The 16,966-nt window shown below is 45.3% G+C and overlaps 1 protein-coding gene across 2 annotated transcripts in view; it reads left to right on the top strand.

Annotated features, from left to right (window-relative positions):
- Positions 1-16,673, top strand: part of ZSWIM8 (zinc finger SWIM-type containing 8) — a 56,826-nt gene extending 40,153 nt beyond the window's left edge. Inside the window, exons 13-26 of one of the 2 annotated variants that reach the window (XM_042018667.1) lie at positions 378-561; positions 1,126-1,224; positions 2,129-2,253; positions 4,130-4,361; positions 4,619-4,771; positions 5,753-5,975; positions 6,148-6,437; positions 7,194-7,417; positions 8,169-8,651; positions 9,241-9,409; positions 11,667-11,840; positions 13,261-13,380; positions 14,331-14,509; positions 15,647-16,673. In XM_042018667.1, the coding sequence (XP_041874601.1) occupies positions 378-561; positions 1,126-1,224; positions 2,129-2,253; positions 4,130-4,361; positions 4,619-4,771; positions 5,753-5,975; positions 6,148-6,437; positions 7,194-7,417; positions 8,169-8,651; positions 9,241-9,409; positions 11,667-11,840; positions 13,261-13,380; positions 14,331-14,509; positions 15,647-15,850 (2,859 nt within the window). In that variant the 3' untranslated portion in view covers positions 15,851-16,673. The remainder of the gene's footprint in view (positions 1-377; positions 562-1,125; positions 1,225-2,128; positions 2,254-4,129; positions 4,362-4,618; positions 4,772-5,752; positions 5,976-6,147; positions 6,438-7,193; positions 7,418-8,168; positions 8,652-9,240; positions 9,410-11,666; positions 11,841-13,260; positions 13,381-14,330; positions 14,510-15,646) is intronic. The other variant, XM_042018668.1, reaches the window with a different exon arrangement.
- The last annotated feature ends 293 nt before the right edge of the window (positions 16,674-16,966 follow it).

The following is a 16,966-nucleotide window of genomic DNA, read 5'->3' as shown; positions in this document are numbered from 1 at the left end:
AATGGGTGTATCGATTAACATAGCATCCTTTCTTCCTACAATACAAGTAACCACCTTTTCCACTGGCCTATCCAGTCAGATACTTCTGCTGATGTTCTTATGAGAGCTTATGCATTTTTTCTGTATGCAGCTGAAGAGTGATCATTTGAGTAAGAAATTTTGTGTATAAATATGAAGCAAGACTGTTCTTAGATTTGAAAACCTGTTTTCATTGTGGAGAGAATGGCAAAGGTGGCTAGGCTGATAAGAGTTGCTATCATTTAATAAACCAATAAAAACTGTTGCTGTACTTTATGTAAAGGGGAAAATGGTCTGTTCCCCACAGGGGAACTGTGCTGTTGACAGCTTTTCTTCTGTTTCTTTGTGGATAATACCAGGTGAAGCTGGCTTATCAGGAATCTGAGATTGCAGCCCTCTTGAAGAAGATTCCCTTGGGCACCAATGAGATGAACACTATTCGAGGAAGAGCTGAAGAACTGCGAGAAGGGACATTGTGTGATTACCGTCCTGTCCTGCCTCTGATGTTGGCAAGCTTTATATTTGATGTCCTGTGCACTCCAGGTACTGACTGCATTGGCCTGAGTGTGTGCAGGGCATATTCTGAGATGCCAGGTCTTGAGGGATTTTCAAAATGAAACTGTCTTCTGTATGAGAACAACCAGAGTTTTATTCTTCATGCGCTGTTGCTTGCACTTGCCTCTATGTTGCTTTAAAGATATTTTGTTCCTCAGTGGAACTGTTTCTCCTTCTGCCTACATTTGAAAACAACTGCACATTTAACACATTTCAGCACTCTGTGTGTGTTTGTAAAATGAACTACTGACTTTTCTGCTTTTGTGCTGGTTATATTCAGAGGAAGCTGATATAAATCTAGAATTTAAAAAGAACACAAAAACCTGGGATTAGAAGATTGACTTGGCAATATACTTGCCTGGTTTGGAGCCTCCTGAGCTTAGAGAGAGAAATGGGAAAAAAGCCCCACAAGGTGCTGTGGTCTTGAAACTGGTATGAGGCTAAGAACAGGACCACAGGAAGCTCTACAAATTCAGAAAGCTCTCAGAAATGTCTTTTGCTTTGAAGCCTTAGCTTTGAAAGCTGAACACTAATTCTGTTGTCTTCTTTCAGTGGTTTCTCCTACAGGCTCTAGACCCCCAAGCCGTAATTGGAATAATGAAATGCCTGGAGACGAAGAGCTTGGTTTTGAGGCAGCTGTTGCTGCCCTTGGTAAGAATCTTTTACAAGAAAAGTCTGCCTTCAACCATGTTCTGCAGCCTTTCCCATTTTGAATGGTGACAGTTAATAGTTCATTCCAGTTTGATGCAGAAATGGAAGTGTTTGCACGGTTTGACAGAACCAGATGCAGGATTCTACCTGCCAGGGTTGAGGTATCTTTGCAAAGCTGTGAAAAAATGGAAGAAGAATATGGGATGAGACCTCAATGTTTAAGTAGTAACATGCATTTTAGCATTCTGCTTGCTCTTTTGTCATAAAATATGTATTGCCTGGACTTCAATGGAGATGGACAGTTTCAGAGAACAAAAGACAATCATTTCAGAAGAGACTAGACAATGGTAGTGAAAGACTAGCAGAAGTACTCTCAAGCTTTATCATATAATTCAGGATCTTAGCATAATACTGAATTCTTGCCTCATTTGCTTCAGCAACAAAGCAGTGATTATATACATGTTATGACAATACTGTATGCCTGTTTTAAAGCAGTATGCAAAAAGGAATAAAAGGGATTAGACAAGGCCTGTTCTCTGTTGCCTCATCTCTGAAAGGAAGAAGATGAGGTTTTTATGGTGTTGGAATGCTGGCTTGTAATACCTGCAGAAACCAAAAGTTTTGATTCAAGATAGGGTTTTAGGCTTGCCTGGACTCTTCCTGTGGCCTTTTAATATATGGTTGTTCTGACAGTTGTAACGAACTTAGTATTCTAGGGACAGACAGCAGCTTCTGTTTATTCATGGCCTATTTCTGAAGTTAACAGAAAAATAGGAGGAAAAAAATCTTATTTTGCCTGTAACAGTGAGGGGAATAAAACAGTCTGAGGTATAGATAGTGCTCAGGATGTAGTGTAGTCCCATTAACTCACTTGTCTCTTCATCCTCTCTTTTATGGGCTGCAGGTATGAAAACAACTGTCAGTGAAGCAGAACATCCTCTGTTGTGTGAAGGCACACGAAGGGAGAAAGGGGATCTGGCACTAGCCCTGATGATTACTTACAAGGATGATCAGTCTAAGCTGAAGAAGGTGAGTTTCCTTTTGAAAGGGGAGAGGGAGATGGAAGGCAAACTATGTTTAGGTTTTGATGGATTTGATAGTTTTGCCAGTGAGTATAAGTTGCTGTGTCACATACTGATGTTTTACAAGCTATATTGTGGTATTTATATTCATCCACTGATCCCAAACCTGATTGTGCAGCGTGCATTCCCTGGGAGAGGCACTCCTTCCATAGGTTTCTTAAGGTCCATTCAGGAGAGGTGTTGTCACTGCTTTTATTGCTTTTGTTTACCTGCTAAGACAAGTTCTCTCCGAAGTGTTTTTTCAGTGTGTAGTCCGTGTGTGGTCTGGGGATTGCATATGTTTTGCTGCAGGGATATTGGCTTGCAGAATAGTATACCTAGCAAAGCCTCTGTTTCTTAACCTCTCACCTCTTTGATATATTAGTTCAGTACACCTGTGTCTTAATTTCCTATGCAAGAGAGAGAGTAAAACTCTGGCTCTCCACCCCAGAGGAAGAAAAAAATACTGAAAACTGCTGAAGCTTCAGAAAGGGTTTTATTAATCTTTTATATTCCAAAGTCCTCCTACACAGCAAGTACATTATTAGTGTCTTTTTGTCTCCTGAAAGAGAAGCACTTTTGCTATACTCTTCTCCAGAGATGCTGTGGTATCAATCATCTGCACATAAATGGTCCGTCAGACTTGTGGTGTTGATTAAATCTGGAGAACAAACAGTAGAAGTGGACAAACCCTTAAAATGTGGTGATGCATTGTTCCCCACTTACATAATAAATTAAGACAACAAAGCATTACTGTAGGCCAGTGTAAGGCAGTTTTCTCTAGTGGCTTTGCCAGTTTCTCAATAATGTGTGAAAGGATTTTCTGAATGGTGAGCATGGAATTTTTGTAACTTAAACAACAACATCTGGCAGTGCTAAATTTAGAATCCTCCATTCTGTCCTTGATATACCAGAGCTACTACTTTTTTGTGAGTTTTGGGTGCTTTTCAGGTGTTGGAACCAAAGAGCAGGGCATGTTTCTCTGCCTGTCCTGAATTCCCCCAGGAAAACACTGTTTTTAACCTTTGTCCATGGAGAAGGCTGCCAAAGCTTTGGGATGAATTAGAATCTACAAGAGAGTGAGTTAGGTGGTGGTATAATATGTAGTTTGTTTAAGGGTGAAAAATTTAGAGTTTTTAGGTTTATTAGTATGGTAAGTAGATGAAGGCAAGATGGAGGATCCCTGTGGTTTTTCAGGTCTCTTCCTTCTTCACCTACTCCATTTTCTGCAGTGTTGGTAGCACAGAATGATTGGTTAGGAAATGCTGCAGTACAGGGCTACGTGAATGGATAGTTCATTAGGCGTTGGTAAAAAAGTAAAAATAATGTATGTATTTAGTAACTACTGGGTAGTTTACCTTTAAAAGGCCTTGAGTTTTCCTGCATTTGCCTTTTGGTACTTGCTCTGCTTCATGCTATGTTGGTGGCATGTAAATTACTGATAAGATATAATAAACAATCTGAAGACCGAGAAGATCCAAAAGTCCCGTTCGTCTCTTATTCCTGGCAAGGACTTTCTCCCCCCTCGGGGGAGGACATGTGGGGGTTGAGAACTGCCACATTCAAGTAAAGTCAGTGGGTGTTTCAAGTGAAAATGAGTTATTACTGAGTCTTTGCTTCCTCAAGTAACACAGACCACATGGCTCTTAAGTGTGCATTGCACTACTGTTTAGTGCAGGAAGATGATGCCTATTTTCTAGAGAACAAGCATTTTCTTTTTTGCCCCAGCAAATTAAATTTGTTGTCCACCAGGAAGTTTATTTGATATTTTCCCTCTTAGTGTAATGCCTGGTCTCTTACCCTTCTGCTGAGTGCCTTTTTTTTTCTTCCCCTTGTTGTTAAAGATTTTAGACAAACTCCTGGACAGAGAGAGTCAAACTCACAAACCACAGACACTGAGTTCCTTCTACTCATCCAGCAAGCCTACAGTTGCAAATCAAAAATCTCCTTCCAAACATGCTGCCCAGTCTGCTGCAGCTATCCAGCAGCTTCCAGGGACTTCTGTCACTCAGCAAGCTGCTGTAAGCACTGCAGTCCAGAGCAGTCCTGAGAACTTTGTGGAGAAGAGTGCACAGGGTGAGAAGTGCTTTGTACCAGCTATGCTAAAATTTTCCATAGTTGCAGCCTATTTTCCAAATCTTGGCTTAAATGTTCTTGGCCTAGTGTCAGATGATGTGCTTAATAACTGAAAGAAAACTGAGATAATCCTGCTCATAAATACTATTCATTTTATAAAAATTCTTTACCTTTTGTTATTTATATCTTTTAAATGGCCATGTCTGGTTTTAGAGATACAGAAACAAGATGATGTTTATTGTGTCCTGTTTATGCAGAGAGCTCTCAGAGGTCTCCCTGTGAGCCAGCTGCTGAGGCCACTGTTTTGAAACAAGAAGGAAAGGTCCCCAGTCGTCTGGCCCTTGGAAACCGAGGTGGATACAATGGGAGATGCTGGGGTTCACCTGTCAGGCAGAAGAAGAAACACACAGGTGGGAATGGACTAGTTCATACAGCATCTAGTGCTCTGTTAGGCAGTCTGCTGGGGTTTACCCCTTGTTCGCACAAGAGAGCCAGAGAGGAACTTTTTACAAGGACATGTAGTGATATGACAAAGGATAACAGCTTTAAACTGAAAGAGGAGAGATTTAGATTAGACATTAGGAAGAAGTTCTTTATTGTGAGGGTTGTGAGGCTCTGAACAGGTTGCACAGAGATACCCCATCCCTGGGAGTGTTCAAGACCTGGTTGGATGGGGCTTTGAGCAACCTGTTCTATGACTCTGTGATTTTACTTGTCAGCCTTTCCTGTACAACAGAAGCAGCTGAGTGTCTCTGAGATGTTTGACATGGACAAATAAGATTTGCTCCATAAATTTCCTGCCCCTTTCTGTATGGCAAGTTAATATGCCATTCTTGCACCAGTTACGTTCTGTGTGATGGATTAGATACCTGGAGCTGAATGATTGCTGACTCTGGAAGTGCAGCACTGTGCTCCTGGATTCAGAAACAAATTCAGAGAAGCCGCTGCCTCTCTACACTTCTCTTGGAAAGGGTGTAAGTTAGAGGCAGAGGATGTGAAGGTTGTGCAGCATATATCTAAGGGGTTTTCTTCTTATTCGTATAATCTGTGGAACTTGACTTTGTATGTATATTTGCTTCTTGTTGTTATACTCTGCCACAAAGCTTGGCAGGTGGATTGAGGGGCTGTGATGGTGTGAAGGGGAAAAAATATACCTTGTTCTTGGACTCTTCTGCATTTTAATGCAAGAACTACAAAATGACACTGATGTCTGTGGCCAAATTGATTTGATTTAATCTCTCTTATTTTACAATGAATGCCTGCTAGCCGTAAGGCAGTTGCTGACATAACTGATCTTAGTTGGTACTGCAGGTAATATGATTAGGAGTTTACCTACCTGCATTACATTTACCAACCCTGGTGATGTTTCTGTGTTGGTTCTGGTGTTGTAGGCATGGCTAGTATTGACAGCAGTGCTCCTGAAACCACCTCTGACAGTTCTCCAACACTCAGTCGGCGTCCCCTACGTGGGGGCTGGGCAACAACATCCTGGGGCAGAGGACAGGACAGTGACAGCATCAGCAGTTCTTCAAGTGATTCACTGGGATCTTCCTCTTCCAGTGGCAGTAGGAGAGCCAGTGGGGGAGCCCGTGCAAAGACTGTGGAAGTTGGCAGGTAATGAATGCAGAGAGGCAACCTCTAAGCCTGATGTTGGGGACTTGGCACGTGTGCATCAAGAAACAGTTTATGGGGAAAATTTGCTTTGTTTCCTCTGGACCCCAAAGACAGGAGCTCCAGCTGGCAAACTTGGGGTACTTGTTGTCTGAAAGATTCCTCTTTCTTCTAGGTATAAAGGGAGGCGGCTGGAGAGCCATGCTCCTCATGTCCCAAACCAGCCCTCAGAGGCAGCTGCTCACTTCTACTTTGAATTGGCCAAGACAGTCCTTATCAAAGCAGGTGGAAACAGCAGTACCTCTATCTTCACCCACCCTTCCTCCAGCGGTGGGCACCAGGGACCACACCGCAACCTTCACCTCTGCGCCTTTGAGATTGGGCTGTACGCACTAGGGCTGCACAACTTCGTGTCTCCCAACTGGCTCTCTCGAACTTACTCGTCCCATGTCTCTTGGATCACAGGTTACAGCAAAACTTTATTGGGATGCTTACTTCTGGGCAGGAAAGGGGGGTAGGGAAGCAAGCTTGTTCTTGAAAATGGTGATGCTGATGTGCTGTAGGAGCCGTGTAAGCAGCTCACACAGCTGCAGTAGTTGCTGATCAGCAGTGATTTACACAGTGGTGCTTATTTTGGCCTGGAAAGTTCTTGTGACCTCTTTCTTCTTGTTGGTACTGCAGCATGCTTCAGTCTAAAAAGCCCACTTCTCATACAGAGACGGTCTTTACCTCTCCTTCAGAGGTATGCTGAAGAGACAGGCATTTGTCAAGTCTGAACATGCTCTTTTGGCTGTGTTCAGTTTTCACGTTCCTCCTCCTTCTGATTGCACCCATACCTACTACCTATCCATATGGCTTCTAGAGGCCTAAAAAAATACACTTTTGAAAATTCATGTTTTCCTGACATGATGAAATAGACTGATAGTCCAGACTGCTTTGTGGGTACTAAAATCAGCTATAGCAAGTACTTTTTGCTATTTCCAATGCATTTTAGCTTAACTTAGGTAATGGTGTCCTCACTCACCACTTGCTCATTGAGGGCTCTTGTTTGTCCTGTGTTTTGGGAGGAAGCACCTAAATTTCATGCGACCCCTAAGGGAAGCAACTGGGCTCTGTCACTGCTCGAAGGAAGTGAAGAGTGCACCTGCTGTTGAGAGAAAGCTGACTGTAACTGGGCTGGGCGTACAGTGGTGCGAGAGTCTCTCTCACTCTTCCTCTTAGGGCAGGCCATGGAGATTGGTAGCGCAGCCTTGAACATCTTGGTGGAGTGTTGGGACGGACATCTAACTCCTCCAGAAGTGGCATCGTTGGCAGACAGAGCTTCACGGGCCAGAGACTCCAACATGGTGCGGGCAGCTGCTGAACTGGCACTCAGCTGCCTGCCTCATGCCCATGCCCTGAACCCAAATGAGATCCAGAGGGCTCTGGTGCAGTGTAAGGAACAGGTAAGCATCACATGGCAGTTGCTAGTGGAGGCTGATTTTGATGCCATGATGATTTTTTGCCTTTTCTTTTATACCCCTGTTATACCTTTTTACAACTTCTGTATTCTTAGTGCTTTTTGCCTACATTCTTGGACTTGTTTGTTCAGCTGAGAGATGAAACATTTTAGAAGCTTCGTAGGTAGGGGTTAGTGTGCCCCAGACCCCAAGGTCCTCTCCAGAACCCATTCTGTAAACTAAGATAGAACCATCCAGGGGAAGGTTCCTGGGGGGGAGGGGGGCCCTCATTCAAGCCTTTCACTGGGGAATTTTGGATAGATATGCTAATTAGTAAGACCTGTAATGTTATACCAGATCTTTTGGGGGCGCATTGCAGTGTGCGTTTCAGTGCATTCAACCTGGACGTAGTGCACCTAAGGATCCTTAAAATAAATACCAAGGTAAAACCCCTTTTTCCCTTCTAAGAGTGTTTGACTCTTGATTTTAAGACCAGGAAAAGGCATCAATTTCTAGCATCAAGGATGTGCTGCTGTTACCTGGGGGGTTGGCTCCTTTGCTACTGCACAGCCTTAATCCTGGTTCTCTGGATTTCTTATGTTTCATGAATAACACTGGTTATTCTGCTGCATAGCATCTGGCTGGTCCCCATAGTGTTAGTTGTTTTAGAGTGCCTTATACTTTTCCCCTCTTGTAGTTTTTCCTTCTTGTGTTTCTTGTTTTACATTCTTGACTTCTTTTGTTTCACTGCTCCCAGGACAACCTGATGCTGGAAAAGGCCTGCATGGCCGTAGAAGAGGCAGCCAAAGGAGGTGGTGTGTACCCAGAAGTCCTCTTTGAAGTAGCTCATCAGTGGTACTGGCTTTATGAACAGACTGTTGGTGGGACCCCAGCCCAGAGAGAAGGTGCCACTGGCTGCAGCGCCGGTGGCGCACGGGCTGCGTCTGAAGCAGCGCGTGGCTTGGCAGACAGCCGGGTGACCTCAGAGCCGACCACGGTGACAGTGGCAGCTGCAGTAACTGCTGCAGCAACCGTCATGCCAGTGATCTCTGTGGGGTCAACCATGTACCAGCAGCACACAGTGGCAGGGCCAGCAATGGCACATACACACACACAGGGTCTCCACCCTTACACCACCCTTCAGACTCACATCCCCTGTAATCCCCAGTATATTGGACACACTATCCAGCACATGCCACGCCCAGCTGTCTTCCCGGTCCCTGGCTCGGCGTATCCACAGGTGAGTTTTGGCTGTGCACTGTGACCTTGTGTGTGTGCTTCTGGGGGAGTATGTTGGACTGGGGAGAGCATGGGCCTCAGACCTGTCATGACTTGAGATCCAGCTTCTGCTCTCACTTGCCAATTGATGACACTTACTTTGGCCCTCCAGCTCAGCATTTGCACAATAAGGAGCCTTCTATGGCTGCATTTAAAGTCTCAAGAGAATATAAAATATAATACATCAGTAGTTTTTAATTTCTCTTGCTCTGAAGTTTCTCAGAAGGCACTGAACAGAAAGCTTGTTGTCTTGAGAGCTTGCAGGCTAAATAGAGACTATGGTGGGAAAACCAAATAAAGGTTATTTTAACCTTTGCCTATTTGTGATGGTCTTGGAGTGGTTTTCTGCAAACTGACTAGATTTTTAAAAGGAGGAAGAACAAGCAGATGTAATGCTCTTGCGGTGCAAGGTTGTTCCTTTGCTTTGTTTTCCTGTCAGACTGGGCCTTTGAACCTCTGGGGCTTGTGCGGGGACACGATGTTGTGAAGTACTTCTAAATGGTCAGGCAAAATAGACATTACTTGACATTGTAATGTACCTTCTGTTTTAGGGTGTCCATCCAGCATTCATAGGGGCGCAGTACCCTTACTCAGTAACCACACCGTCACTGGCAGCTACAGCAGTGTCCTTCCCTGGCGTGCCCGTCCCCTCCATGACGCAGATTGCGGTGCATCCCTATCCCAGTGAGACGGGACTGTCGCTGTCTTCCAATGTAGCGCGTAAGTTACAGCTCTGGGCTGTGTAGCAGAGGTTTCTTTACTGTGTCTCTTAGCTGTTCCCCAGTGAGGGCCTGTTCCTTATTGATTACAGGTGGAATGAGGGTTCTTGCACTGAAAAGTTCTGGCTAAATGCACGCCGTTCTAAAGGTGTGCATGCTCAGGGGTACTGGGATTTCCAAGGGGCCTGATACAGCTAGCAGAGATAAATTTCTGTTTAGCTAAATTTCCAGTCTGAGATTATTTAGGCCTCAAGACTAAAACATGTTTGGAGCCCTCCTGGCCCATCTGACTTCTAACCTGTAAAAACTTTATTCCCGCTCTCCTTGGGGCAAGGTGAGCATAGACGATCTTGAGCAGAATCATGTGATTCCTTTTGGTCAGATGAACAGAGTGCAGGAAGCAGGCAGACTTCTGCTACAGAAGCATTACTAAATGTCTTTCCCTGCCTGAAAGGATTGGAGGCAGCCAGTGCCCAAACTGTGGAACATGCACAGAGACGACGGATGTCTTGTCAGAGTCATGTCAATGGCATTTGGAATGGTTGCTCATGTGTTGTGCTGGGGCTCGAGTGATGGTGAAAACCCATCAAGTAGTGTCTGGCACTGGGACAACAGATGTTGACTGAATTGGGGGACATGCTGTCATTGCCATGGAGTTTTGCATCAGTGGGTCATGCTTGACCCCAATCTCTGTTAACTCCTCATTGGAGAGGCTGTAATACTTGCCTGTTTTTACAGTGTTTTGCAACTCAGCAGGTGCTGGAAGACTGGTATGTGCAAAAATACTTGAGAGTTGTGTTGGCCTCCGTCATATTCAGAGTATCAGGAGAATGTTTTCAGTTATTTTTTTATCCTGTATTTTGATGCTAAAAAGCCACCACAAAAGCAAATAGAACAGTCCTGAAGGCTTTAGGATCTGACAGCTGCCAGCCCTAGTTGTAGTCTGATGCTGTGACTTTTCATTGTGAGAAACCATTTCTGTACTCCTCCAAAGAGTTATGAGTCTTTCAGAAGTGTGAATTCATCCTAGAACACTCAAAATACTGAAAAGAGAAAACAACCCCACCCTTTCCAGTTGCCATTGTTTATGGCTTCCATAAACTTGTTTTCAGTTCTTGCAGTACTGTTTCACTGTTCCTGAAGTACGTAATTATGTGGTGATGCCTGAGTTCTGGCAGTAATTTAGCTCATTCTTATGGGTCATTCTCCTTGGCCAGACTTGAAACGTAGTATGAATTTTGCCCCACTTTGTGGGTTGTTTGGCACTCTGTCTCCTTGGCTGAGGAGGTCAGACAGATCTTTCCTTGGAGACACATTGTTCTCAGGTATTCAACTATTCAGTAGCAAACATGGAAGGAAAAAGAAAAGGAACTTAGAGCATTGCTCAAGCCAGTGTAGTAGCACCACAGAGAAGCCATGAAACAAGGGTAACAATGTGCACACACCTAATGGCATTTCTGCTCTGAAGTTCTCAAGCAAACCTTGGTTTTTACTCTTTGTACTTTTCTTGAGAGGGACAGATAAATTTGGGTCTGTTGTCAGAGTGCAGCTTAGTGACTCTGTTAACTGCTATTGGTACAAGTTTAGGTGGTACAGTGCAATGGATTTGCACTTGAAACCTGTCATTTCCCTTGATTTTGCTCATACTAGTTAAGTGTCTGAAGGTGACAACTTCTCAAGTCTCCTTGCTGTTTTTACATGCTGCCAGTGTGTGCAGTGACTGTTCTTTCCAAGGATGGATTGGAGGTCAGCCTCCAGTAACAGTCTTCCTGAACAGAATGACAGCTGTTGTACAGCTGAAGTGGAAGAACCTTGCATTGTTGGACTTGATCTTTGAGTGACTTAATACTGTTCCTGCTCAGTAATTTTCCTAGCAGTTTCTCATCAGGTGTAGACATACACATGACTGTTTCCTTGGACAAGAAATCAGAACCAAACATTTTATTTAATAATAGGAAAGGCCTTTGAATCAACACATACATGTAAACCATGGATTTTGTGCATGTTCACAAGATACTGCAGAAGAGATGGACATATGTAACTGACCCCGTCAGGCCCAGCTTGCAAACAAAATAGAGCTATTCCTGGCCCATTGTATTTCAGTTGTAAGCCTGTGGGTTTTGTTTGCTGTATTGTTCTGTTTAGGGGAATATAACCCTACATTGGCAGGGGGCAGTCAGGTGAAGGAGATGATGTCCCAAGTAAACCTTCTTTTAGACTGGTGCTGGGTCCTAATGCTGCTGTTTTGCTCTCTTCAGTAGGCAGTGTCCATGCAGGATCAACGTTCCCAGCGATTCAGGGTGCTTCCTTGACAACTCTGTCCTCACAGCCCAACTCCCTTGTTACAGGGGGTTTTCCTGCCGAGGATGAGCAGCACAGTCAGCCTGTGAGCCCCCAGGGTCTGCACTACCTCCACTCTGCATACCGAGTTGGTAAGGATGGCCAAGTGGGTTTCTGTAGCCCCCTTGAGAGGGATTCAGGGCAAGGCTGCAGGTTTTCACTATCTTTGGCAGTTTTGTACTGCACCTCTTGGGGGTGAATGCACCTGAGGGACATGGGAAAAGCAAGTTGGTGATCATATGTGGAGTCTAAAAATGAAGGCAAAGCATTGCAAGATTGAACAATTGCTTTTCAGGACCGTCAGAGCAGAAAAGAAAGCTAAGTGGGTTAGAGCTGGGAAGAGTCTTGCCTTTCAGCAGATGCACATAAAGGAGTCTGCATAGGGCTCCAAGGATGCGACTGTGCAAATTGTGACTAAATGATAAAATGGTATTTGGCTCCTGCTGCTCATGGATGGGGCAGGCACACCTCTAGTTTAATACCAGCTTAGTCTTCAGAGGCACAAAGGGAAGTGCCCTGTGCCTCTCCAGTTAATTTGTTGAAGACAGATGCAGAGGGAACTTCTATTTAGTGAAGAGTGGGTGTGTAATTAGAATTCCTTTCCCAGTCATACTGGTTATGAGGAAATAGAGTCTCTGCCTCAATTGCCATTGGCAGAAGGGTGTCAGTCATAGGGTTTGTGATTAAGCTTAGATTGCAGTAAGCTACTGTAGTAGTAAGTAGTAAGTTACTTGTACATACTTGTGGTCCAATCCAGTGGATACTTGGTGTAGGAGAAGGAAGCCTCTAAAATAAGTGAAGGAAGAGAAACAGCAAGAAAATGGAAGGAAAGCTTGACTTTTTTTGTTGAAAGCTGGAGTAGAAAGTACTTGTTAGCTAGAAAGGGGTGCAGATGTCATTTAAAATATCACAGTGGTACATGGCAAGCCATGAAGGGTGTTTAATAGCCTGAGTAAGAGAGAGGCACAGGCAGGGAAGATGGTCTGGAAGATCAAGGAATGGCACACATTGGGATTCGAGTATTCTTTAAATGGGTGGATTTCTCTGAAGAACTGTAATGGCATAAGTGAAATGTTTGCAGATTGGCAATACTGCAGCTCAGTGTTGGCCTGTTGTCTTTGCAGCAGAGCAGAGTAGGTTGGTTTGGGGTAGCTTCTCTGTTGCAAAATTTAGATCAAAAAGCTTTGCTTTCAGGACACCTCTTGTAGTGCAGCCTTTGGGGCTCTCTGCTTGACGCTGCCTGGGTGCTTGAGTGTCTCTTTGTAGATCTGTGAGGGTGATGGCTGAGGAGGTTTCCCAGTCTGGAGCAGCAGATCCAGATGTTCTTGCAGATGGTTCCTGTGCTGGTAGGCTCCAAGACTGGCCTTTTGTTTCTTTCTGGACTCTTCGCAGCTGTGGAATTTTCTATTGGTGAAGGGCAGGCCAGTCAGGTTGTGTTGCAGTGAGTGAAATGCTAGGCTAAGCCTTACTGGGCAGGAGTGCTGCTTGACTGTGGCTGCCCCTTTCTCACAGGGATGCTGGCTCTGGAGATGCTTGGCCGAAGAGCTCACAACGACCATCCCAACAACTTCTCCCGCAGCCCGCCCTACACTGAGGATGTAAAATGGCTCCTTGGGTTAGCTGCAAAGTTAGGTAAGGCTCAGAGCAGTACTTAACAGAAATCCACTTGCTGGGATTTGGGCCATGGTGGGAAAAAGCTCTTGAAAGAGTGAAATTTCAAAGATTGGGCGAGCCTGCTATCGATCCCATTTCTGAGAGTTTCAGAAGATCCCTACTGCTCTTTCATCCACTCATTTGTCCCATTTTTGGGTTCTGTAGGCATGCTGTTGAATTTTGAGGCACTGGATGAAGTACATGAAATTGGACAGGGTTCAGAGCTTGTATCTCTTCCGTTCTATAATATCGATTCTTTCTTTTCTATTTCCACTGTATTGTAGGTATTCCTCTTTCTTATGTATATTTATACCTTCTGTGAAGACCTTTTATAGCAATAGGTGCTCAAACCACCTACGTTTTGGGGAGCTGTTTGTTTTTACTTCCATTTTGCTCTTGGATCTTTTTTGTCAGATCATTTTTTAAATTCTTCCATAAGCAGTAAGAACTAAAAAAACCTTTACAAACAGCCTGTTTAGTGGCACAACTTCCGCTGCTCCTGCTGTTAGAGCTCCACTATAGGAAGTGGTGTGGGGAAGCTTGACTTATGTCTACAGCCTCCTTAAAGCCTGAGTGCTGAGGTATCTAGGTGCCTCCTTGATGGGCAGTCAGGAAACAATACAGAAGGTGCACTGTTATCCTTGTCTCTCTAGTTACCATGCCACGTTAGTTTTCTTTCACATCCCCTTTAAAGAAAGGTGAATTTGGCAACACCAGTGACTGAGGTGGTACCTGGTTTCTCCTCAGACCTGATGGATATAGCAGAATGTTCTCTGTCCCCATGAGTTTGCTAGACTGTCTTGCCCAAGCCTTCTGCAGGATGCATTACATTGAGAAGAAGGTGCTCCAGATCCAGGTTCTTGCTGTGAAGTGTGATTTCTTGTGTGTCTGTTATCTTAACACTGTTGTTCTGGCTTCTTCCTGTGCAGGTGTAAACTACGTGCATCAATTTTGCGTTGGTGCAGCCAAGGGGGTGCTGAGCCCTTTTGTGCTCCAGGAGATCATCATGGAAGCTCTACAGAGGCTCAACCCTGCCCATGTGCACAACCACCTGCGCACCCCAGCCTTCCACCAGCTGGTGCAGAGGTGCCAGCAGGCCTATATGCAGGTAAAGTGTGCCTTATCTTCCTGCCTGTCAGAGCTGCCAGGCCATTTGCATGCCTTGCAGGTGCTGCCTGTGTCTGCATGTACTGAGGGAAGGGGCCTTGGGCACTGGGAGCTGAAGTGGTCCATTTCCTGATGCATCCCCTCCCTCAGCAGGGACTGTAACAGGTATCACCTGCCTGTGTGGAGGCTGCATGCAAAGGAACTTACAGTACTGCTTCTGCCTTCTGCCTCCCGTGCTCTTCCAGAGGCTGGAGTGGTTTTGTGTCTTCCTCACTTCAAATGCTACCTGTACCTTTTAACTCCTGAACTTTTTCTTGGCTATATTTTCAAGCCCCCTGTCCACCCCTGTCCCTAGCCCATCTTTTTTTCTTGCCTTGTTAGTAGTAGCCTGTTTTCCTTGGTCGGCTACCATGTCCCAGGCTTTATTGAAACCAGGACAAGTATGTTTCAATGAGCCAGCTGGAATACCAAAGCTGCCTGTTCCTTAGAACAGTGCAATCGGGACACTTCACATATACTGCTTCTCCTGAATAAATGACCTAAGGGGTGATTCTGTAGCCATATTGTCCAGATTGGATTAGCTCTCCTATCACCCCAGGTGGTATTTTTGAGACACAACAGCTTCTTCATTTGGCCTCAAAAGCTGAACCTGCCAGTTTGGGGCCTTATTTGAGAAGCTGATAGAAGTGACAGTGTTAAGCCTAGAGATACTTTGTAGCTACTTAGTGTAAACTTTACTTTGCCTATGCCCCTTAGCAAAGGAGATCTGCAGTGACCAGGCTGGGTGTAACCTGCAGAATGAAAGGTTGTGAGGGTTGGATTCTGGTGGGGTAGGCTGTTACCCGCCCCTCTAGTGCTGGACTACAGCCCAATGCAGTGCTCATGACAGAGAGGGTACTTGCTATGTGCTGCCATTTTGGTGCTCTGAGGGAGCACTGCCCTTGGCTGTGCTGGGGTGTAGGATACAGCACTCCTGCTTTTGAGATACTCTTCTCTGTCTGAGCCACGAGTCTTGGGACTGCTGGTGGGTAACAGCATCATGTGACCTATTGCCCTGGGAGCTCAGTCCTCTTCTGAGTTTCACCAGCAGGAGGGTGGTGAGCAAATGCCTTAAGGCTCTTTCCCTGTTTCCATCCAGTACATCCATCATCGGCTGATCCATCTCACTCCAGCTGACTACGATGACTTTGTGAATGCCATCCGCAGCGCCAGAAGCGCCTTCTGCCTGACTCCCATGGGCATGATGCAGTTTAATGATATTCTCCAGAACCTAAAGCGCAGCAAGCAGACAAAGGAGCTGTGGCAAAGGGTCTCTCTGGAAATGACCACCTTCTCACCATGACATCGGGTGGAGAGCCACGGACACACAACCCTTTGCCCAACATAGTTGTAGTTCCATTTACACCATCCTTCCTTCTGGTGTCTTTTTTATTTTAGTTTTAACTTGTTGGAAACCACTGATCTGATGTATTTATACCATTACATTCCTCTCCAGCACTGTTGCGTGTTGGCGCTCTGCTTTGCTCGCTCTTCCTCCTCCTTCTCAGTGGGCTGCAGGCTTCAGAAGCATCAGGAAATGAGAAGGAAGTTGAGCTGGCTGCCCTGTGGTGTAGTCACCGCTTTTTTCCCTGAGCCCCGGGAGGCTGTCCTGCGAGCAGTTTGCAGTGTGATTGCGCACGTGTTAGAGGGGTTGGGGATTCTGTCTTAAATATTTATTTTTGGCATTTATAAATATGTAAACTTTTTTTTTTTGTATGGGCTTCTCTCACTCCACACACCATCTCCTGTTGGGAGTGGCTGGAACTGCTGTGCACAGTGAGTGCTCCCTCCATCCCTTTCAGCAACTCCTGGTGAGAGAAGCTGAGACTGGAATACCAGGGCCAGGGCCACCGCTGCAGCTTTCAGCAGCAGCTGAGGGCAGAGGCTGGAGCTTGGGCAGTCAGTCCTTGACTGCACTGAGCTACCTGGAGACTGCCAGAAGTGCTTGGGCTCTTTCTCAGGAGTGTCCCTCACTGAGCACTGCTGGTTCATAGAATGTTTTGATCCTGGTTGTTACAAGTTGTACAATCCTGTTTCTTTTGGCTGGGATATTACTCTCCTGTAATCAGTTTCTTATCCCTTGTCTCTTCTCGTTTCCTGATTAAACACTCGTTTTCTTAGACTGACTCTTTCTTCTCTCTGCTATGATGTTGGCAGTCTGAAGGAGCTGGCCAGCTGTGTGTCAGTGGGAGCTCCTGTGAGCCCTGGTAGGTGGCTGTTGTGCTTTGGGGAGCAGCAATCCAGCACAAGCTGGGGCCTGAAGGTTTCTTGCCTGGTACTGCCCTGAGAATGACATGCCTCTGCAGAGGCTGAGGTACGTGTTTGATGGGAGTTGGGAGAGTTGGTGGTAAGCCTGGGATGTTCTGCCTACCGTTCTGTCAGTCACTGGGTTCCTTTTCTAGTCTTGATACTGTGTCAT

The sequence above is a fragment of the Corvus kubaryi genome, unplaced genomic scaffold, assembly GCF_017639235.1.
Source record: "Corvus kubaryi isolate FWS band 111438036 unplaced genomic scaffold, C.kubaryi_AGA036_p1.0 138, whole genome shotgun sequence".
NCBI lineage: Eukaryota > Metazoa > Chordata > Aves > Passeriformes > Corvidae > Corvus > Corvus kubaryi.
Note: the sequence above shows the minus strand (reverse complement) of the source record. Positions and strands in the feature narration are given on the sequence as shown.